Source organism: Tachypleus tridentatus, chromosome 7 (genome assembly GCF_004210375.1).
Source record: "Tachypleus tridentatus isolate NWPU-2018 chromosome 7, ASM421037v1, whole genome shotgun sequence".
Lineage (NCBI taxonomy): Eukaryota > Metazoa > Arthropoda > Merostomata > Xiphosura > Limulidae > Tachypleus > Tachypleus tridentatus.
The window spans coordinates 43355815-43377482 of NC_134831.1; the positions used below are offsets into that span (position 1 = coordinate 43355815).

General features: G+C 35.1%; 1 protein-coding gene across 4 annotated transcripts in view; it reads left to right on the forward strand.

Moving 5' to 3' along the window:
- Window positions 1-7144: 7144 nt before the first annotated feature.
- LOC143255536 (uncharacterized) overlaps window positions 7145-21668 on the forward strand; it is a 35362-nt gene continuing 20838 nt past the window's right edge. For all 4 annotated transcript variants that reach the window (XM_076511355.1, XM_076511357.1, XM_076511353.1 and 1 more), the window contains exons 1-3: window positions 7145-7265; window positions 7976-8095; window positions 13036-13156. In XM_076511355.1, coding sequence (XP_076367470.1) covers window positions 7992-8095; window positions 13036-13156 — 225 coding nt within the window. In that variant the 5' untranslated portion in view covers window positions 7145-7265; window positions 7976-7991. The remainder of the gene's footprint in view (window positions 7266-7975; window positions 8096-13035; window positions 13157-21668) is intronic.

Below are 21668 nucleotides of genomic sequence, written 5' to 3' on the forward strand. Positions count from 1 at the left end.
GCTGTTCGTTCATCACCGACAACGTTGTGGAAATCTTTATGCTTCGACTCATAATAACGCTTTATATTGGATACCTTCGCCACTGCTACTGTCGAATGACACAAGAGACAAATCACGTTCTTCTGTTGTTGAACAAAACAGTATTGCGCAGTCCAATCATCATAAAACTGCCGGATTTCGTCGTCAACTTTTCTTTTACGATTAGCTGCCGTTTTTCGTACGAAATGTTAAAATATGGTTCGTACGTAAACCTCGAAGACCAATTGGAACGCGTGATATTTCATAATTACAGAAATATTATGTCATTGCGCCAATGATTAAATGCCAATGCATTAACGAGATTTGCTTATTACATTTTCTTTATTGCTCGACAAAATATGGAACCATCCAGCACCTAATCTAATGCATATTCTTCTATAGCACTTAATCTTCGCGCAGGTGCGAACTCTCTGTGTTTGACTTTCCCGTTGGACATCGCGAGCCATGCACAATTACTCAAATACACAAACAATACCAGATAGACTTCTATATAGTACAATAAAATATTTTGATAAAAACTGGCGAAAAAATGAGTTGTTATGCCAACTAGACAGATATTGCATATATGATGAAGTGAGACCTAAACACCTCTCCCCGTTAAATTTGTACATCAGATCATTAAGATAAAATTATTTAAAATAATAATAATAACAGTAATAACACTGGGGAACACTCATTTTGTTGCATTTAAAAAAAGACCTTTCTATAGTCAATTTGAGTGTGTTGATTTCAAATCTGAAGTCGGTTTTTGTCTGCAAGCTACAGATTTTATGCAATTTGACATTTTTATTTATTTTTTAATTTTTCTTTATTATAGGAAATTATAGGAATAGCTTATCAATTTGTTTGTGTATTTTATTCAGGTAGGAATTTGCGTTTGTAACTTTTGCGTTTGTACACTTCATCTGGACAATCTCGTTTAATGCTCCAGCAGTAGTCAGCCATCATACTTTTGTCCCAGCGCCCTTGGTAGCGTTCTTCCATGACCTTTAGGTCTTGGTGGAATCGTTCTCCTTGTTCGTCACTCACAGCCTCCAGGTTGTCAGGGAACTTATCAAGGTGGCTGTTCAAAAAATGAAGCTTGATGCTCATGTTGCACCCGAGATCACGAAAAGCGAGGAGCATTCTGTTCACAAGTTCACTGTAGTTCTCCGCCTTATTGCTTCCAAAGAAGTTCTGAACGACTGCCACAAAGGATAACCATGCTGCCTTTTCTAAAGCGGTCATCTTAGCAACAAACTGATCATCACGAATTAGGGTTCGAATCTGCTAAATTAGGGACGGCAAGCGCAGATAGATCTCGAATAGCTTTGCGCGAAATTCAAAAATAAATAAACATTTTAAAGCACCTTGGTAGCACAGCGATACGCCTGTGGTCTAACAAAGTTAGAAACTCATTTTCGATGCCAGTGGTAGGCAGAGCACAGATAGTCCATTGTGTAGCTTTGTGCTTAATTGCAAACAAGCTATTTATTTTAAAATTATAAGTAAATACTGTGGTTTGTATCATTAAACAAAATAAGTCTATTAAAAGCTTTTATGTTATTGTAGTATGTTGTAGATCATTATTGAGCTTATTTACTGATTACGAATATTATTTTATTAAAACTTACAGCCTTTACAATGAGGAAGAATATTTTTGAAACAAGCACAACATTTCGACCACTGGTGCGATCGTTTTTGTATACTTAAGAACCATTTCAGCAGTGTATGTGTTTCTCATCTGTATTAATTGTGTTGTTCCAGTTAATGATAAACCAAACGCATTAACTTGCATTTACTATAATTAAAAGTTATTATTTATCCTAACAAATAAAACACATTAGTTAAGATAATTTTTCGTAAGTTATGTGCATTTATTTATTACTTGTAAGTTTGTTGGACGACACACCTTTCAATTTCCTGTACCATTGGCCCTTAGGCAGTTTCCATATAAGCTTTGAAAGTGTTCCTTTATGATGCGTTTGTTAATATTAGAAGTATAAAGAAGGTAAAGAACAACAACAAAGTAATAATAGATTTAGGATAACTATAACCAAACAAAGCGTGAGTGTTTTTGTTTTTTGTTTTTGAATTTCACACAAAGCTACTCGAGGGCTATCTGTGCTAGCCGTCCCTAATTTAGCAGTGTAAGACTAGAGGGAAGGCAGCTAGTCATCACCACCCACCACCAATTCTTGGGCTACTCTTTTACCAAAGAATAGTGGGATTGACCGTCACATTATAACACCCCCACGGCTGAAAGGGAGAGCATGTTTGGCGCGACCGGGATGCGAACCCGCGACCCTCAGATTACGAGTCGCACGCCTTAACACGCTTGGCCATTCCGGGCCAGAAAGCTACACAATGGGCTATATGTGTTCCGCCCACCACGGGTATCAAAACCCGGTTTCTAGTGTTGTAATCCCACAGACATATCGCTGTGCCATTGAGGGGCGTAAGCGTGAGTGAGTACATTGAGAAAAACAGAAATGAAATGTATTTTTATTTCTGGAAAACTTTAGTATAATGGTTATTAAAACATTGCAGACAGAACACGTTTCTTGGTATTTTGCTTCCCGCGAGTATATCGGTAAGTCTGCGGATTTACAACGCTAAAATCAAGGGCTTGATTTCCCTCGGTGGGTTCTGCAGATAGTCCAATGTGGCTTTGCTATAAAAAGACACTCTTATATATGAGATATATTATATAAAATAATACTCTTGGTATTATTCAAAGCTATGCTCAACGCCGCTGTGTTTCTAGGATCGACTAGTTAATCGACGTTGCATTTGAAATTTCATAGCGATTGTGATATCCCTAATTTTTAATAGAAAATATAAATTATAATTATTTAGATGTCATATATAACTATTTTATAAAGCGTTTCGAACGCATTTGGGGTCCTGACATATTCCACTGATTCGATTTGCAGCGATGATATTCCGGTTGTTCGTGACGCGATGTAATATATATAAAACATTATTTGCATTTGCAATCAATATGGTTGAATGTAATATTTACTGTTCACATACTTAGTGTAAGTTAATAATAATTTAGAAGATTTGTTAATTGATTTTTATTTATTAATTTAGTTTAGAAGTATTGTCAAAAGTTTTATTAAATCCCTGAGGTGGACAATTCTACCAGAAACTTTTACTGGTTAGTATGTTTCAATTGATAAAACAAGATAATCACATACGCCAACTGGTTTATATTTCGTGTAGGATAATTATTTAGGAAAATCCCAGACAGATATATTATTGTCAATCGTGATTTGTAATACATTGTAATATATATGTAATTATATATTGTATATTTATTATAAATGACTGTTTATAATTATATTTGTACTGTATTATATTTGCGAAAAACAAATGTGTTATGCGAAGCAATTGCTGTCACAAACGTGTTTCGTCAGAATCAAACTTATTCTCGACTGCAACCAGACGTCATTTCCTTATTTCTCCTTATTTCCGTTCGCCCTTCTGTCAAAGCAACACTTAATGCGAGGTTGCGTCACCATGTACGTTAATTAATGCCATAAAATGGAATCTGATAATAATAATAATAAAAAACTTTTAACAGTGAGTTTATTTGTGGAGCCCTTCGCTAGTACAACGGTAAGTCTACGGATTTACAACGCTAAAATCAGGGGCTCGATTCCCCTCGGTGGTCTCAGCAGATAGCCCGATGTGGCTTTGCTATAAGAAAACACACTATTTGTGGAAGCAACCATCGTTGGCCTTAAATATCAAACTTCTTGGAAGTGAAAATGTAAGTAGATCCCAAACCCAAAGTGTTTTGTTGCAGTGTAAGTTGTATTTGTCCAAAAAGTGTTTACAGTGCAACTACCAAAATCACTTTTTAATTTAAAGAAACACATTAGTTACAAACATTCCTATAAATTCAAAGATTTTGAATCGTGTATCAAGAGAAGAATGGATATAACAGGTCAAGCAAATAATCGGTTGAAGCAGCATAGACAAGGGATTACACTTCTAGTAAGAGAAGAACTTCTAATAAGGGAGAATGGCGCAGAACAACTTCGAGTCTTCATTTTTGTTAGTGCCAGGAGACTTAGCCAATGTAAAGTAATTGTTTGTTTTTGGTTTTGAATTTAGCGCAAAGCTATACGAGAGCTATCTGCGCTAGCCGTCCATAATTTAGCAGTGTAAGAGTAAAGGGAAGACAATTAGTCATTACCATCCATCGCCAACTCTTGGGCTACTCTTTTACTAACGAATATTGGGATTGACTGACACATAATGATGTCCCCACGGCTAGATGGGCAAGAATGTTTGGTGTGATTGGGATTCAAACCCACGACCCTCAAATTACGAGTCGAGCACCCTAACTACCTGACCATGCCGGGTCCATGTAAAATAAATACATTTCTTACTGATTTGGTCATTGAGAAGATACTTGTTTTCAAATTTGTTGAGTCGTAAGTTCTTCAAAATTTTATTCAAAAGACATTACAGCCAAATTTAAAAAAGTTTTCGGTAAGAAAGTTCTAACATCCGCAGTTAATGGTAAATTATTTCGGAAAAGGATGAAGTGAAAGAGAAGAATAACACAGTAGAGCGGCTAGCAACCAAACCTACAACAGGTAAGTAAATATTGCCTTATATGTTATAAATGTAAGAAGTATATCACGATAATAAAGTACTGTAATTAAATTTTCAGTGATCTCACTGAAAACTTGTGGCATGTGCAGAAAACGATGCCCATAGTAAAAGAGTTAAATAGTTACATCTTTGTGAGTTTGTTTTACAGTGTAATTTTTTTCCACAAATAGAACACAATTTATCGATTTAATACAAAATGCCTGCAACAAAACATAGTTTAAACGCTGTGTGTGAAAATGATAGAATAAGGAATGTTAACGCACGGGTATGGAACTACCGCAACGGTTTTGAGGATAGAGGCTGGTGCATAATAAAACTGATATTGGTCCTCTCTCTCGTACGTTTTGGTGATCGTGCTTTTTTCTAGTCTGTGTTCCTAAGCTTTGGAAAACTCTGTCCATTAAGCTGCAATGTGTAAAGTATGTCAAGTCTTTTAAATATCTTTTGAAGTTGTATGTTTTTCCATTAGTTTAGAGTCTAGTCATTGATAGGTTCTTTGAATGGAGGAGAAGAACTGTATAAGGAATTAAATTATTGTATCATACCAATACAGCGATACAATTCAATACAGTACCAAGATGGTACTAGTAAGTTTTGCCACACATCATATACATATCTCTTTTTATATTTTATTATTTGTTTTTCAGGATATTTTCCAGTGAATAAAGGGATGAATCTGCATGTGATTCCAAAGCAGAACAAAGCACACCAGATCCAAGTGATGAAGAACAATAAGATGATATAAACTTCCACAGCATTTTCGATATAATTAGAAGCAAGACAGAGTCCGGTGGAATTTGCTTTTCTCTAGGCGCATTTTCGATGTGCAGCACAGACACTCAATTTAGTAGTAACCAATGATATAGAGAAGGGGTTGTGTGATGGTAAATATAAGAAAGTGTTTCGATTGACACATGTAATAGTCGAGACGATTTAGAATAAACAGATCCACAACACCATAGCAGCTAATATTATACAACAATAATTGGTTGCATTGTGATGGAATTCGATGTAAGATGCATTTGTTTGTGTGGAGAATATAGTTACGAAGAGAAAGAGTTTAATAAATAAAGTGTGTGATGAGTTAAGTATCGCTCGTTTCAACCTTTCGGATATAAACCTCATCAAAGAATACGCAGTCATCATGCGACATATAACATGTACTCTGAGTTTACTTCAAATTGGAACTAAGGCTTACATGAGAATACTTCTTCCAACACTCACTGTATGTCTGACAAAAATGAAATATATTTGTGGTAATCCATTTCAGACTTGCAAGATATTTGTTATGCTTTGTTTTCATGAATTGAAAAGTGCTTTATTGCTGCATTTGTCTATGAGGATCATATTCTCGCAGTTGCTTTCCGCCTATGGTTTAAACCGATTTTGATTTGCTCGTTCGCTAGAAAAACAAATGATGACTAAAAGACTGATTGAAGATGGAGTGAAGCAGTAATGAAACTTCAGCAAATGCTAATTTAAGTTATTTTTCGACATTTTCAAGCACGGAGGGAGATGAAGAAGAAACACATAAAAATACTGTTCCTTAGTAAAGACCTATCTATTTCAAAAGATATAGAATCAAGCTTGCCCTCCACCAGCTTTTTAATTATCTTATTATTTACTGCAATACATCCATTCTATACAGAGAAAGACATTTTGAAACTAAAAAAGGTTGAATTGATTAATAACAATTTCAAAAAGCTGATTCAATTGAAATTAAATGGGAAATTAAAACAATAATGATATGTTTGTTTGTTTTTTTGAATTTCGCACAAAGCTACTCGAGGGCTATCTGTGCTAGCCATCCATAAATTAGCAGTGTAAGACTAGAGGGAAGGCAGCTAGTCATCACCACCCACCGCCAACTCTTGGGCTACTCTTTTACCAAAGAATAGTGGGATTGATCGTCACATTATAACGCCCCCACGGCTGAAAGGGCGAGCATGTTTAGTGCGACGGGGATGCAAATCCGCGACCTTCAGATTACGAGTCGCACGCCTTAACACGCTTGGTAATGCTGGGCCCAAACAATTATGAAATCGAACAACTAATAAAGGAAATAATAGTTTATAATATTTGAGATTTGTTATGTCATATTAGCTTATTAGGTCATTTATTATTATTAATGCCATAATATTATTTTTTCAGGTTATGCTATTTTAATACTATCATTGAATGGTTGTTAGCTGCTTTCCTCTCATCATTCCAAGAACTTTGTATTACGTTATTCCAGCAATAAAACATTACCATTTACCAATAAATTCACATTTTTCATCTGACATTATTTATTGACAAAAAATAATCATAAAAATGTCGGTTTCAAAAGTATGGCTTGCATGCGAGCTATGGTATTATTATTATAAATTAGTCTGATATAATATGCGCAACTCTACAAACAATTTTAACAAGTGAATGATTAAGTGAAAAATCGTTCTTGTTTTATTTAGAATTAGCTAAGTGTTGTTTAAGTCTAAAAGTACAGTGAGCATTGCTTTAATGCTATTGGCTGTTTTTCATTGTATCTGAAATACACCCTCGTGCGTGGGATTTTTAAAAATGTGAGAGCAAAATTTGTTTTCTGTATCACAGTCAATGTATTTCAATATTATATGGTGAGTCGTGTCTAAAGTTGTAAAATTTTGTTCGTTATATTAAATGTACAGCTTATTTTTATGATAATTATATTTCCACTTTGTGATTTCCAACAAATTTCGAAATATTTTATTCTTTGATGTTAATTTAGGTGTGCCTGTACGTATGTGTGAGGTATTTGCAAATTTCACAAGAAAGAATATTTAATCATTGTTTAGTGATAATGTTGATTTAAAACATATGAAGCGGTAATATATGTAGTCTCCATATTACATTCACAGGAACTATAGGCTATATTGTTATTCATTATATTTATTTTAAGTTCATGATTTACATTACATTTATAATGTTTTAAAAAAAACAACTCCTAGTTTGTCATGCTTGACATTTTCTTGTGTTTTGATTTATGTTAATACACACACACACGTTAAATATTAAGTAAAATAATAAATATCAAGGTTTGGTAATGAGAGATGATGGAGTGATAACAATGTTATGATAATCAGACAGATGTTTTAATTGGCACATATTTTTTAATAAAAGGGATGGAAAATTGCAAGCTTTTAGTTTCTTTTTATTTATAATTTGCTAAACCTTGTAAAATTTAGAATTTTTATTTCCTTAACAATTCTCCCTTGTTTGAGTGATGTTCATATATATATACATATGTTTGTGTGTATGTATGTATGTATCTCATATAGACCTGTTGACATCCATTTACTTTTGACAGAATTAGAATATGTGAAATGACAATGAGACTTAAAGGAAAGAAATTTCAGCATCGGAGGCAATGGAAAGTTACAATAAGAAGGAAAAGTCAAAACGTACACCACAAACAAAGTAAAATGAGGTGGGTTTATAAAATGATGTTTTAAGCAAAACATGTTAGACAAGATATAATTGTAATCGTATATATAATAAAAATATCAAGTATAAAATTTATAACTGAATTAAAATGTAAAGAAGCCATGGCTTTGTTGTATACATTATTAGTTAGGACTTGTTTGGAGTATTGTACATGGTTTTGTTCTCCTTATTTTAGGAAGGGTATTGAGTTGTTGAAGAGGATTCAGAGTTGTGCTACTATTTCATGGGTTGGAAGGGTTATCATGGGGTTACTTTGAAATATATTAACTTAATGCCTTTTGAAAAGAGAAGGCAGTTAATCTAAGTTAATTGTTCAAAATTATTATAGAAAGTGAAAAGAAAAAAGACATAAGATTTTTTCATCTTGAATTTTGAGGACAGTATAAAGAGATAATAAATTAAAGATTTTGAAAGATTATATACATTTTCAATTGTACCAGTTGTATTTCTCTAATAAGATAGTAAATTTGTGCAACAAAGCACCTTCTACTGTATTTGAGGCTACAATGTTACAAGTGTTTAAAAAAAGGGTGAGAGATACTTGGAATAAGGACTGAATTTAGAGCTTATTTTTCTGTTTGTTGAAGGAGGTTAGGAGTCAGGATGCCCTTGATGAGTTACAAGAATTCTAATGCCTCATAATTTGTGATTATCAAAAAGTTTATTATTTTGAATTCTAGATTTGTTTGAGAATGTCATTAAAGATTCTTGAGAACCTTTTGTACTGTTAACATTACAGACTGTGATTAGTGGATTAATTAAGTTGAACTCAGTAACATTTTTTGTAGTTTGTATTTCTTTCATAATATGTAACTAGTGAAAGTAAAAATTATTAAAGAACATCATTTAAGAAAGATGTCCTATTATCTGGCAGGTTCAGTAAAATTTAGTCTATCATTGGGTAAATTGAATAAGTAAAATGTGAAATTAATGTTTATCTGGTATCAGTTTGCTGATAATTTGGGGTGCATTAGCATTTTTATGACACCTTATACTGCAGTATATACAACTTGATCTGAGTGATTGTGGTTATTAGTGTCTGTTTTTTACATGAAATTGGCGGTGTTTTTTCAATAGTTTTCTTATTTGTAGATAACATTTGCATTTGTAAATTTTTGGATTGAATAAGTAAAATGTGAAATTAATGTTTATCTGGTATCAGTTTGCTGATAATTTGGGGTGCATTAGCATTTTTATGACACCTTATACTGCAGTATATACAACTTGATCTGAGTGATTGTGGTTATTAGTGTCTGTTTTTACATGAAATTGGCGGTGTTTTTCAATAGTTTTCTTATTTGTAGATAACATTTGCATTTGTAAATTTTTGGATTGAATAAGTAAAATGTGAAATTAATGTTTATCTGGTATCAGTTTGCTGATAATTTGGGGTGCATTAGCATTTTTATGACACCTTATACTGCAGTATATACAACTTGATCTGAGTGATTGTGGTTATTAGTGTCTGTTTTTTACATGAAATTGGCGGTGTTTTTTCAATAGTTTTCTTATTTGTAGATAACATTTGCATTTGTAAATTTTTGGATGATTTATAGTATGTGTTATAAAATCAAAATCATTCTTAATCAAAAAACTCTTGTCATTACACATGTTAACAACTTAATCAGGGATGGAATGACTGGGAGGTGAACAAGATGGCAGGTTTTGGAGAACAACAAAATGATTGTTGAAAATTAGTTCTCATTACCAGCTGCTCCCTGGCTGAGTGAAAAATTCCTTATCATACAGAATCACCATCCTACCACATACAGCTAGAACATAAAAATGCTGCTGCCTACAAATGATTCACAGAAAATTTTTGGGGTGGGTAGCAAATTGAACATTTGCACAGGACAGCAAAAATATTGTGTTATTTCTGAACATAACATATAAAAAACAAAGGTTCTTGAATATTGTCCATACACACTTAATCCATGATAAAGTGAGTATTTTAACTTTTCCTTTATTTTTTAGAAAATCATAAGTTTAACCCTGTGAAATATTGGCCTCTATTACTACTGTTGGCAAATCATTACATAAGTTAATCATCTTGTTAGAAAAGTAAAACCATTGTAACTGTAACTTAGCCTGTCTCTCTGTTTTTTTACATCCTATTATATACAGAATATAACCTAAAGATATTGGAAACCTTTATCTTATTGACTCTTTCTTGTGTTGGAGAAAATAAAAGATCTTGACATATCCTTATAAGATCACATTTTCATCTTGGAAATCCTTATCTTCAGTTATACTGTTGAGTGGGCTTCTATCAATATTAAATTTATGATCTAAATAATGATAAGTAAAATACAAAACCTTGTATTTACTGTAAGTAAGAGGCACTTTGCCAAATATTTGCCCTACTTAGCAATTAATCCCATTCATTCCATAATATTTGAACATCTTCAATACAGTTTGAACCTTCCAAAATTTTATCTGCAATTACAAGATAATTTCAACATATGAAGAATGTTTTTTTTTGGAAAAAAAGTAAAATGAAATAACTGGTGACATATTAATGGGGAAATACATATTTTTTGATATATTCAAAGTACTATTGTCATGTGTCAGATAAGTCACAGTTTCTGGGTATTTTGATGGTGACTGCTATTTTGTGTTATTATGTAATAATATAATATTTAAGGACAACAAAGGACCTGTTGATCCTTCTAGGCTGTTATATTCACTAAATAAAACCACATACATACATACATACATACATATATACATACATACATAAACTTCAAAGTACCCTATTACAGTTGAAATACTATGAAGCCTTTACTTAAATTTACTGCTTGCCCGACATCTCAAGGTAATTTAATCCAAAGGTCAGTCATACAGTTAAAAAATATAAAACTATCTTTCTTGAAGATGACTCCTATTGTGTCAAGATTTATAGTTGTTTTCCCTAGTTCAACCATTCTTACCATTAATTAATGGGGACACCATGTTAAAATAGTACATAATAGGAATAATTATTACTTGTCAAATTTTTACAAGGGAAATGTATCTAGAACAAGGTTAGTAGCTATATTCCCATCCATTTCATTGTTCTATTCTTTATAAAGGAGGAGTGTAGTAAAGGGTACACTAAATGAAAATAGAATCTTAAAAAGTATGTTGATTTCAGCATCTGTGGATTAAGTTTTATTTTCAGTTGTAATTTTGAAGCATATAATATGATTTCTCTATAACATAGCTTGTTGATTATAATGTAATAATATGATATATGTGTAGGTTACATACTGTTTAATACAGCCTTAATTGAATTGTTGTAAATGAGGCTAAATTTAAGTATATGCCTACATATTATTTACAATACATGTGCAAAATAATAAGCAAGGCAAAGTCACCAGAAGATAGTTTTTTTTTGTTGAACCCAAAGTGGCATTTATGAAGATCTTTATGGTATGGTAATTTAGGATATTCAGTTTATTTAGACAATAAGTAAAGTTTTATAACATTCATGTATGTATCAACAACTACGTAGTTAAGAACAGATTCTGAATGGGTTGTTGATCATATTCTTAAACATTAACACATTATATAAACAATATCATACTCCTTAGTCCCTCAGGATTGTCCTTGAGAAGAGTAAGAAGTTACATTCCTAGTTTAGTTTTCAGGAAATAATTACTCATCATCATTATTTTTTTGTAATTGCTGGCTTCTGCCACTGTGGATGATAATTCATTTTATAACTCGGTCATTCACTGGTTAAGCAGTTTAATGAAATATAAGTGATTCTCAGGTGAAGTGTTTGTAAAATAACCAGTGGAAGTTGACTCTGACTCTTTTATTTACTCTTTTTAACCTAGAAAATATCTGTATGTTATTGTAATGAACGTCTGAACTAAGTAATTAAAAAAAACATGAGAAATTAATAAATACATTTTTAACATTTCTTTGATTTTTATTAGGTTGTCCAGAAATAAATGTCATTTTTGAAATGCAAAGTTTGGGAAAGTATAAACCAGTGTTGTAAAACATGCTTTAATCAAAGTAAGCACCATTTGCTTCAACACATTTTTGCCAATGTCTAACGATGCTGTTTTTGCCCCTGCTGTAGAAATCAGAGATTATGCGGTCAGTGATCTCCCTGAAAGTTTCCTCTGCAGCTGCCTGGTTTTGAAAGTGTTTATTTTTCAGAAAGTTCTCATTGTGTTAAAACAAACCTGTAGGGGAAAGGTCTGGATAATAAGGTGAATGAGGAAGAAACCTTGATTCTCAATTGTTCAATATTTAGAGTGTCATCCTTGACAGGTCTCATAATGCCAATTTTGTTGATCTTTGGTCAGCTCATGTGGAATCCACTTATCTAACATTCTTTGTCTTTCCAATCACACTCAGGTGGTTGGCAGCACTTGATTTGCTTGTGCCTAGCTTTTCCACAAGCTCATGTATTGTTATGTGATGGTCTGTCTCAACTTTTTCCCTTAATGTGTTTTAATTTAATAATGGCTTCCTTCCATGACCTTTGTGGACTTCAAGACTTTCATCTCCATGTCAAAAACCTTTGGAACTAATGCTGAATTGTATGTTCAGTGACAGATCCATGGCCAAATGCCTGGTTGATGTTCCATGTGGATTTGGTAGCTTTTTGTAGTAGTTTGAAGTTGTAGAGGAAAATCAGATGAAAGTCCTTCTTGTCCATGCTGCCTTGGAGGTTGCAAAACTTACTCTGAGTAGAGTTGAAACAGCAAACAATTAACACACCTTGTAAGCGACAAACGTTTGATTAAACCAACCAACAAACCAACAATATGTTACTCAGTATTCAGCTTCTAAATGTCATTGTGATAATTCTGACATTTATTTCTGAACAACCTAATAATATATTTGTATAATAGTAATTTCTGTATGGTTTTAAGCCCTGTATAGGTAGAAATTGTGAATTAATTATTTACTACTTTGTGCTAGGCAAAGGTCTAGTGTTGCTGAAGTAAAGAGTACCAAGATGATGGGCTTGCTGTCTCTGTGGAATTGGGTTGTTGAAGGAATTTTCATTTTGATAAGGTTGTGGCCTTTGAGACTGTTTATGGTATGAATTATTATTTTCTTTATTTTGATGGTTGATGTGTGTGATATATCTAAAGATGCTACTGATGTGGTTCATGATTCAATATAACTCTAATACTGTAACACTCAGTTTTATTTGAATACATTTTTAAATATGATTGTAATTAATTGTTTTTCAAAACAAATGTTAAGCCTTTTGGTTTCCAATACTTTGTCAGCTTTTGCCTTCAAACTATAATTTTTAAGGTTTTATACATATAAACAAAATTTTGAAAAACTTTTGCTTTTCATCATTCATTGTAAATGATGAATTTTTGTATAATAGAACTCTTGAGCAGCATCTTATGGAAGACAACATACTGAATTAAAATGCTTATTTTACATACCTTTGACTTGGAATACAAAATTAACAAATTAAGAGTTGTGGAAAAAACATTGTATATGATCTTTGCCACAAAAATGGTTGTAACATACTGGAATTTTTAATTTGATGAATTGCTAGAGAAGTCATTTTGTAATGCATTGTGCACCTGCTTTGACTTCAATACTACATCTTTGGGTCTCATTTTGCCATTAGTTTCACAAAATTTTGGAGCTAATGATTTCTTATATATAATTCCTATCTCCTTTTTACTACTGAGCCCAATTTTGTATGTTTCACTGTTGATGTGATAATCAATTGATGACTCTTCAATTCAGCTACTATACAAAAATTAATAGGAATATCTTTAAACAAGTTCTTTTCTCATCTGACCTGGACAAATAGTTTAGCATAATCATTGTACTTTAACATTACATTCACAAATGTATCTAAAACAATTAGAGCATGTTTCATTGCTACATTGTTATACATTACATTTACAAGTTAACTTTCTCCATGTTGGTTTTGGTCCTGTAAACCATACCTTGAAAAAGTGCTAAATGTCTTCTTTTTTCTTTAATCAAAACAGCTAAACATTTCCAAAATAACTTTTTTTTTTCTCGAGCCACATCAAGATGTTGGACTTTCCCAAATGTAATAACGTTGTGGAAAATAGGAATTGTGTGGGTAAAATGAGGATATAAATTAATTGTTTTTCTTGACGTTTTCTGAGTAGGTAAAGATGATGAGTACTAAAACACTGTGTCTGATTATCGGTCTGTGATTTATGCTTGTAATATAAAAAAACATTTCTTTGCATGCACGTATATGAGACAAGTAACAATACCCAAGTGTATGTCCTCAGGGTCCACTTGGTATTGGTGCAAAATTTCAAGTTTCTAGGCTTTGTCCTTTTGGAGTTATGGCAATTATACACACATGCACAACTAATGTTACTCCCATCCACCACCTGCTAGTTTGTTTAGATAACTGGATTGGATGCTTCATACTAGTATAATTTGTCTTCTGTGCTATCAGCTAGTGCCTCTCAACTGTATTGGGGGCTGGAATGCTAACTTCAAGAGGTAAGTTTTCAACTTACTTACCCCCAAATGGTAGGACCTTATTTTTTATTCTTATTTTTATTTCATTTAATTTTTCTTCTTTACTTTGGAGAGTAGTCACCTTCCCACCACTGTCTGCAGCCAGTGAAGGGTGTTATAGATGTGGGATGTTGTGGGCTTGAGCACCCACATCTTGCTCTCCTAATTTTTATTTCTATTGCTACTCTTTTATTTCTTATATGAGACTGGCAAATGGTGGTTAAGACTGATAGATGGTATATCCCCACCAACACATAGTGGGATTGACTGCTACATTATAATGTCCCCACAGCTGAAAAGGCGAGCATGTTTGGTGTGATGAGGATTTGTACCTGCGACCCTCAGATTATGAGTCAAGTGCCTTATTCATTTGGCCATGCTGGGCCAATATACCCATTGAGGTTACTTCCTATGCTACTTTGAATTCTTCAAGAGGAGTTATTGTTGATAGGAATTTCAAGAATATCAAGAGTCAGAGATCCTCACTGGTTTGGTCTCTCCATCCAAGGAGTTTCTGCAGTGAGGCATATTTCCACTTGCATAGATGGAATTATGATGCTGACCAGTGTCCTAATTTTGATGTTCACATCACCATGTCCACCTGCCACCATCAAGGCAGGTTATTGTAATTGGAAGGTATGACCATATATTCCAAACCGTTTCAGATGTTTACAATGTCAGTGTGAAATAGATCCTCATTTGCATTAATTGTAGCGCCTCTCACCCATTTTACTTTTGTTCATGCCCTAGGTGGGTGGAAGAAAAAGAAGTACAGTGTTTAAAAACGATTCACAACATTTCTTACCCCGAGGCTTGAAAGTTACTATCCACAACTCTATCTCGGATGTATGCTGCTGCACTTCGTTCCACTGCTACAGTGGGAGTGCAGATGAATCTCTCCATGCTTCCAAAAGAATCATTCTCAAACCATGTAAAAGCCTTTTGACCTCCATGGTTAAGAAAGTTGATGAATCAATGTTAACACCCATCTCTGTCCCTACTATTCATTCCAGCAGGTTCTTGGATCCACTTCCTTTGGAAGGATTGACAGTAACCAACGGGGCAGTAGTCATTTTCCAGTCATTTTGAGAGAGACTGACTGTGGCTGATGCCACCCAATCCATGTGCACTGGTGGAACCTGAATCAAACCAACCGGGCCACCTTACAATGCTCTCATGGAACTTGATCCTGCCGTTGTCTGTAAGCCATTGATAGACGACTGCATAGCAGCAGTTACTGACTGTACTATCCAGGCATCTGCTCAAAATATTCCTAAAACCTGGACACATTTCCCATGGTTTTCTCATTTGTGGTGGAATCCTGCCAACCACATCGAATGGAAGGCTCAAAAATGGGCCTGGGATGCTTTTTGTAGGTACCCTACACTTTTGAATCACATTGTTTTTCAGTAGGCCTGTGCACATACTCGGCAGGTAAGATGTCAAAGCTAGAAGGAATCTTGGATTAAATTCATAACCAGCATCTCTTACACTACCAGTTCCAAAGTCATATCATAAAAGATTTGGAAGGTCAGTGGGCAGTATAATTCTATCCCCTTTATGATGTTGCTCTCTGATGGCCAGGAAGTTTCTTATACCCAGAGCATTGCCAGTACTCTGGGTGAAAGATTTTTCTGGGTATCTAGCATTTCTGCTTCATCCTACACCTTAGCCATCGAGACTCGGGCAGAGCGATCACCTCTTTCCTTTTGGGCTGATCATCTATATGACTATAATCATCCCTTTACACTGGTGTAAGTCAAGCTGGTTCTTCATTAGTCTGGCAGTACATCGGTCAGACCTGATATACACTACGAGATGCTGCACCATCTCTCTTCTGCTTCTCTTGCTCTCATTTTGGTTGCTTTTAATTGGATCTGACAGGAGAATGTTTTTCCTGATGCACGCACCAGACTATTGTCCTACCTTTTTCTAAGCATGGGAAAGATCCCAAGATTCCTTCAAACTGCTATCCAATTTCTTTGATGAGCTGTATCTATAAGACCTTAGAGAGGATTTTTATGCTTGTCTTATTTAGTTCTTCGAATCAAACAACATCCTCTAACCCATCCAGTGTGGGTTCTAACAACAGCTCTTTACTGTGGACCACCTGATTCAATTTGAAACATTGATCAGAGAAGCCTTTTTCAATCGACAACATCCTGTGTCAGTATTCTTTGACCTTGAGAAGGCTTACAATATTATGTGGAGGTATGGCATTTTGCAAGATCTTCTGTTATATGGGTTGCTTGACCATTTGCCCATTTTTATTGGCTCCATGCAAGTTGGCAGTCGACTTGGAGCGAGCAATGTGAAAACAAGCTTTTCCAGGTAAAACCTTCTAATGGACTTTGGCCATCTTGTTTTCCTAAGGATTGGAAAGGAATTGTCTTAAGTAAACTACACATTGGTCACAGCTTTTAAACTCCTTGTTTTTTTTTCTTTTGGGACTGATGCACCAAATCTGTGTGACACTCGGGTCACAATAGTCCACATTTTACTGTCATGCCATTTTTATATATCTCTCAAAGATGGCACCATTTTGGACATGTTTTATCCCAAGGTTTACCCCTGACATTAGACAGTGTCATTGGTGATGGTGACACTGTCCACCTTACAAATGTTTTTAGGTTTTTAAGGGCCATTTGCCTTTTTAATGCTATTTGAGTTTGTAATTCAAAACTTGTACTGTTTTGTTTTTACGATCTCCTTTTATGAATTTTAGTAATTTTAATTTACTTTTAATTTTTTTATGGTTGTTTGGTGCAGATAACCAAGTTGCTTTGTGCTATAAAAGGCCAAACAGCCAACTGACCAACTCTGTTTCACCTTCTCACTGAAGTCCTCTGCCATGATCTTGAGAGTTATGTAAGGGACACCATTTAATGTTTGTTTGCTTTTTTTTTTTCTACTGTCTCTATTTTGACTTGCTATCATTGTTTTGTGGGTCTTTTCATTTGGAATGCTTTTCATTAAAAGATTGTCACCCTTTTCTCTTTTCTACATGATTTTTATCTGGTCTCATTACCTACACGTACAAGTTTTTGAGAACATTTCCAATTCCTGGAAACCCCAGGCTAAGATTTCTAACCAGCAATATTTGGTTGTTTTCTTGCTTTTGTGTCTCACTAGGCTACATGTACCTCAGTCTGCTACTCATCCTTGAGATTCATGTCATGTTAATTCCTTTCCTTTTTCTTCTCCAGTTGTTCCTGGGTAGTGTCTTCTTTTCTTCAGGTCAGACCACTGGGGCTCATAGCAGGGAGTTTTCCTTATAGAAACTTCTGGGCTCTCTGCCTCCCCCACTTTATTCACCTGAAGAGATTCTTTCACCAGTGATTTTTGGATTGTGCAAGTTTTTCTCATTGTCTGTCCCTACACTTTCATACTCCACCTTTTTTTTCTCCCCTGCCATCAGAACTTCTCTTCAATGCCTTTGGAATGCAGTGATCTTTTTGTTGGCAGCAGAAGGAAACTGCTAAAGTCTGTTATTATTGTGTTTGTCAAATCCAGGAAGATGGAGGATTTAACATCTGTTATCTTTAGATCTCTTTCGTGTTGTTTTGTGATTCTTGATGGATGACATTTTCCATCTGTGTTGCATGAGAGGTGTTTTCACTTTTTTCTCTTGAAGTTCTGATCCTTCTTTATTATGTACTTGTGTTCCTTTCATTGAGTTCTGGTGGATCAATGGAACATGTTTTATAATCCTTTATCTACTGTTTTGTCTCTTCATTTCTTTACATCCCTTTCTGTTATAATGACTGGATCACTCCAATACAACTTGAGGTACTACACTTTCTTCCCTAAACTGAACTTGCATATCTACACTGATGCCACTCTTTATAGTTTGAATTACTCCTGCTAATTTCTTTGCCACTTTTCTTCTGTTAGGTCATTTTCCATTCCTCCATTTTACTTCCTTCTATCCCTCAATTTTTGACAATGATTTGTTTTAACCATTGCAAGTAACTGAATCTCACCTTTTGCCAGGTAGTCATCTCCTCTTTTTGCATGTTTTTGTGGACCTCTTAAAGGTCTTTTTTTTTGTTTCTCATTCTTCTTTTCTGATCCTTATTTCTGACTATGTACTTTGGTCTTTTACATGCCTCAATTTTAAGCCTATGTCCTCCTGTTTCTTAAATAATTTGTCCCTGAAAATATATTTTCTCCTTCTACTATCTTACTGCCATTGTGATTTGGAGAATTATAGCTTAGATGCCTCCTGCACACTATATTATAGGGATCAGTTGATTTTGTTTTTTGACTGTTCCTTTCTACCAAAGACATAAGATTATCCCTTTGTGTGGAAGAAGCTATCATCTGCTTTTATCAGGGCATATATCTAACTTTTGGGCTGTATTGCCTTTCATGTTAAGTGTTTGGGGTTATCAACTCATTCATTAAACATTTTCTTCTTTAGGGAGTCTGACTACATGTTTTCTTTGCATCCCATCTAATAAAATTTGGCATAATACAATCTCTCTTGCCTTTCTTTTTTTTTGTTAAATGCCAATCATTGGAAGAGGTCTTGTAGGCTGGTATGTGTACTACATCTAACATATTCATCTTCCATTACTTACACCAGAGTTATCACAAGTCTATTGGTAGGTGGCATTATATTTTTGTCAAGTTAGGGTTTATTGGTGTATTACGTAATGCAAAATAAAGAGTAAATAAATCCGTGGTAGAGTTAATTTATGTTCTTTCAGCATGGTAAAATGAGTTACGATTGGGGAAGGAGTTGATCTGAATACGACTTGCTTTAAGTTGCATGATATTTGGACAGGCAAATTTGTGAAGAAAGATGTATTTCATTGTGAAAATAAAAGGAAATTGTAATTTAAACATGTTACATAATAAATAAATTTAATGAAAAAATGCTGTATATAAAAGAAACTAGAATAACAAATATATCTGTGATATTTAACGTAGTAAGAACGTAAAAGTTTCAATGTGAACTTTGAGATTGCTCAGCAGCACTGACCAAAGCACGTATGTCGACATGGAGTTCTGTTGTTGCTAGTCTCAGGAGGTGAAGCAGAAAAGAATCCATGAGGCAACTTCTGTCCAAAAGCATGCAAATTTGGAAATCGATTTTTTGAAAGTAGTTTAAAGACATCTGGTCCTTTTTCTTGTGTGGTTTGCAGAAATGGATCAGCTTGTAAATCACATAATTCAAGTTGAATGTCAGCTTGTTGATTTTATATGTCAACACAAAGAGCATTATTAAACAGCTGTATCCTGCTTTATAGCATTTCAAATTTTTCGAATTTTGCTTTAAATTCATCTGCCCTCGGTGTGGATTCCTGTACATGGTGAGGGGACCTCCCAGGGAAGGTTCTGTTCTGTCTGGTTACCTTCTCTGGAAACCAACATCCACCCACGTGTTTGCCATGCATGGCAACCCGTGAAGGGGAGGAGAGGATCCTGGTGGTTGAGGGGTCCAACCCTAACACACCACTTTGGCCTTGAATTCCTGTAGATGGGTGGGCTTTGGGTGGTCCCCTTGGGTCAGTCGGCTGGTCCACTTTGGCTAGAGTCAACCAAGTACCAGTGTTGGAAGTTCTCAATGGATGTTGTGGACATTGTGCCTGATGCTGGTGTTTGGGTATAGTGCTCACGAAACCCTAGCGTTGCTATATTGTCCTTGCATGACATTGCATCCCCTCGTAGGGCTCCATGGTGGGTGGGGTCAGTGGGTACCGAAATTTTTCCTTTTTCCTATGGATCCTCCAAAAAATTTAAATAAAATTGTAAAAAACAGTCAATGGGTAAGCGACCACATCTTGAAGACTTTGAACAGCAATCTTCAACATCAGTAACACACGTATCCCAGTTTCTTATATTACATTCTCTTTCAGAAAAACCTTCAGAAGGGACTAGAGGTCTTGCTGGCTCTCCAAAGTCAGTAAAGAAGCTTCGATCTGGAGACATATTAGCTGAAACATCCACAACCCAACACAGTGAACTCCTCTTGAATTCAATGGCAATTGGGGATATACCTGTTGAGGTTACCCCTCATGCTACCTTGAATTCATCACGAGGAGTTATTGTTGAGAGGGATTTGAAGAACAACCCAAATTCGGAGATTCTCGCTGGTCTCTCCACTCAAGGTGTTTCTGCAGTGAGGCGCATCTCCACTCGCAAAGATGGAGTTACACTGCCAACAAATACCCTCATTTTGACATTTATATCATCACGTGCACCTGCCACCATCAAGGCAGGTTATCTAATTTGCAGGGTATGGCCATACATTCCAAACCCTCTCCGATGTTTCCAGTGTCAGAGGTTTGGCCGCTCAAAGACATCATGTCGTTGTTCCCTGACATGTGCTTGTTGTGGTGGCAAGGACCACAATGCCTATGAATGTGACATGGACCCACATTGCATCAACTGCAATGGTTCTCACCCTTCCTACTTTCTTTCTTGCCCAAAATGGTTGGAGGAAAAAGAGGTGCAGCATTTGAAAACGACTCATAACATTAGTTTTCCTGAGGCTAGGCAATTGCTGCCCGTTACTCCACCTCGGACATATGCTGCTGCACTTTGTTCCACAACTACAGTGGGAGTGCAGACAGATCTCCCTGTGCCTACAAGAGAATTGTTTTCTAAACAAATGAAAAGCCTTTTGACCTCCATGGTTAAAAAGGTTGATGAATCGACTTCCACACCCATCTCTGTTCTTCCCATACATTCCAACAAACCACAAGATCCACATCCTTCAGTTTCAAATACAGACATTTCTTCTGATACATCTTTTTTCTCCCACCCCAAGAGGCAAAACAATCGTTCGTTTACATCCTCAGTCACTGGAATCCCCTTCCAATAACAAAGACCTGCTCAATAGACCCAGGGCAGGATCCATGGAGGTTGATAGACCTTCTTCGACTAAGGACAGTAAGGAAAAAAGACGTGGTCGTAAACAGAAGGATTCTCCAGCCACTTCGCCTACCTGTCATTAAAAATGGCCACCTTGATACAATGGAACTGTCGAGGTTTACGTTCTAATCTGGATGACATGAAAACATTGATTGCTTCCTACCATCCTGTATGTCTTTCCTTACAAG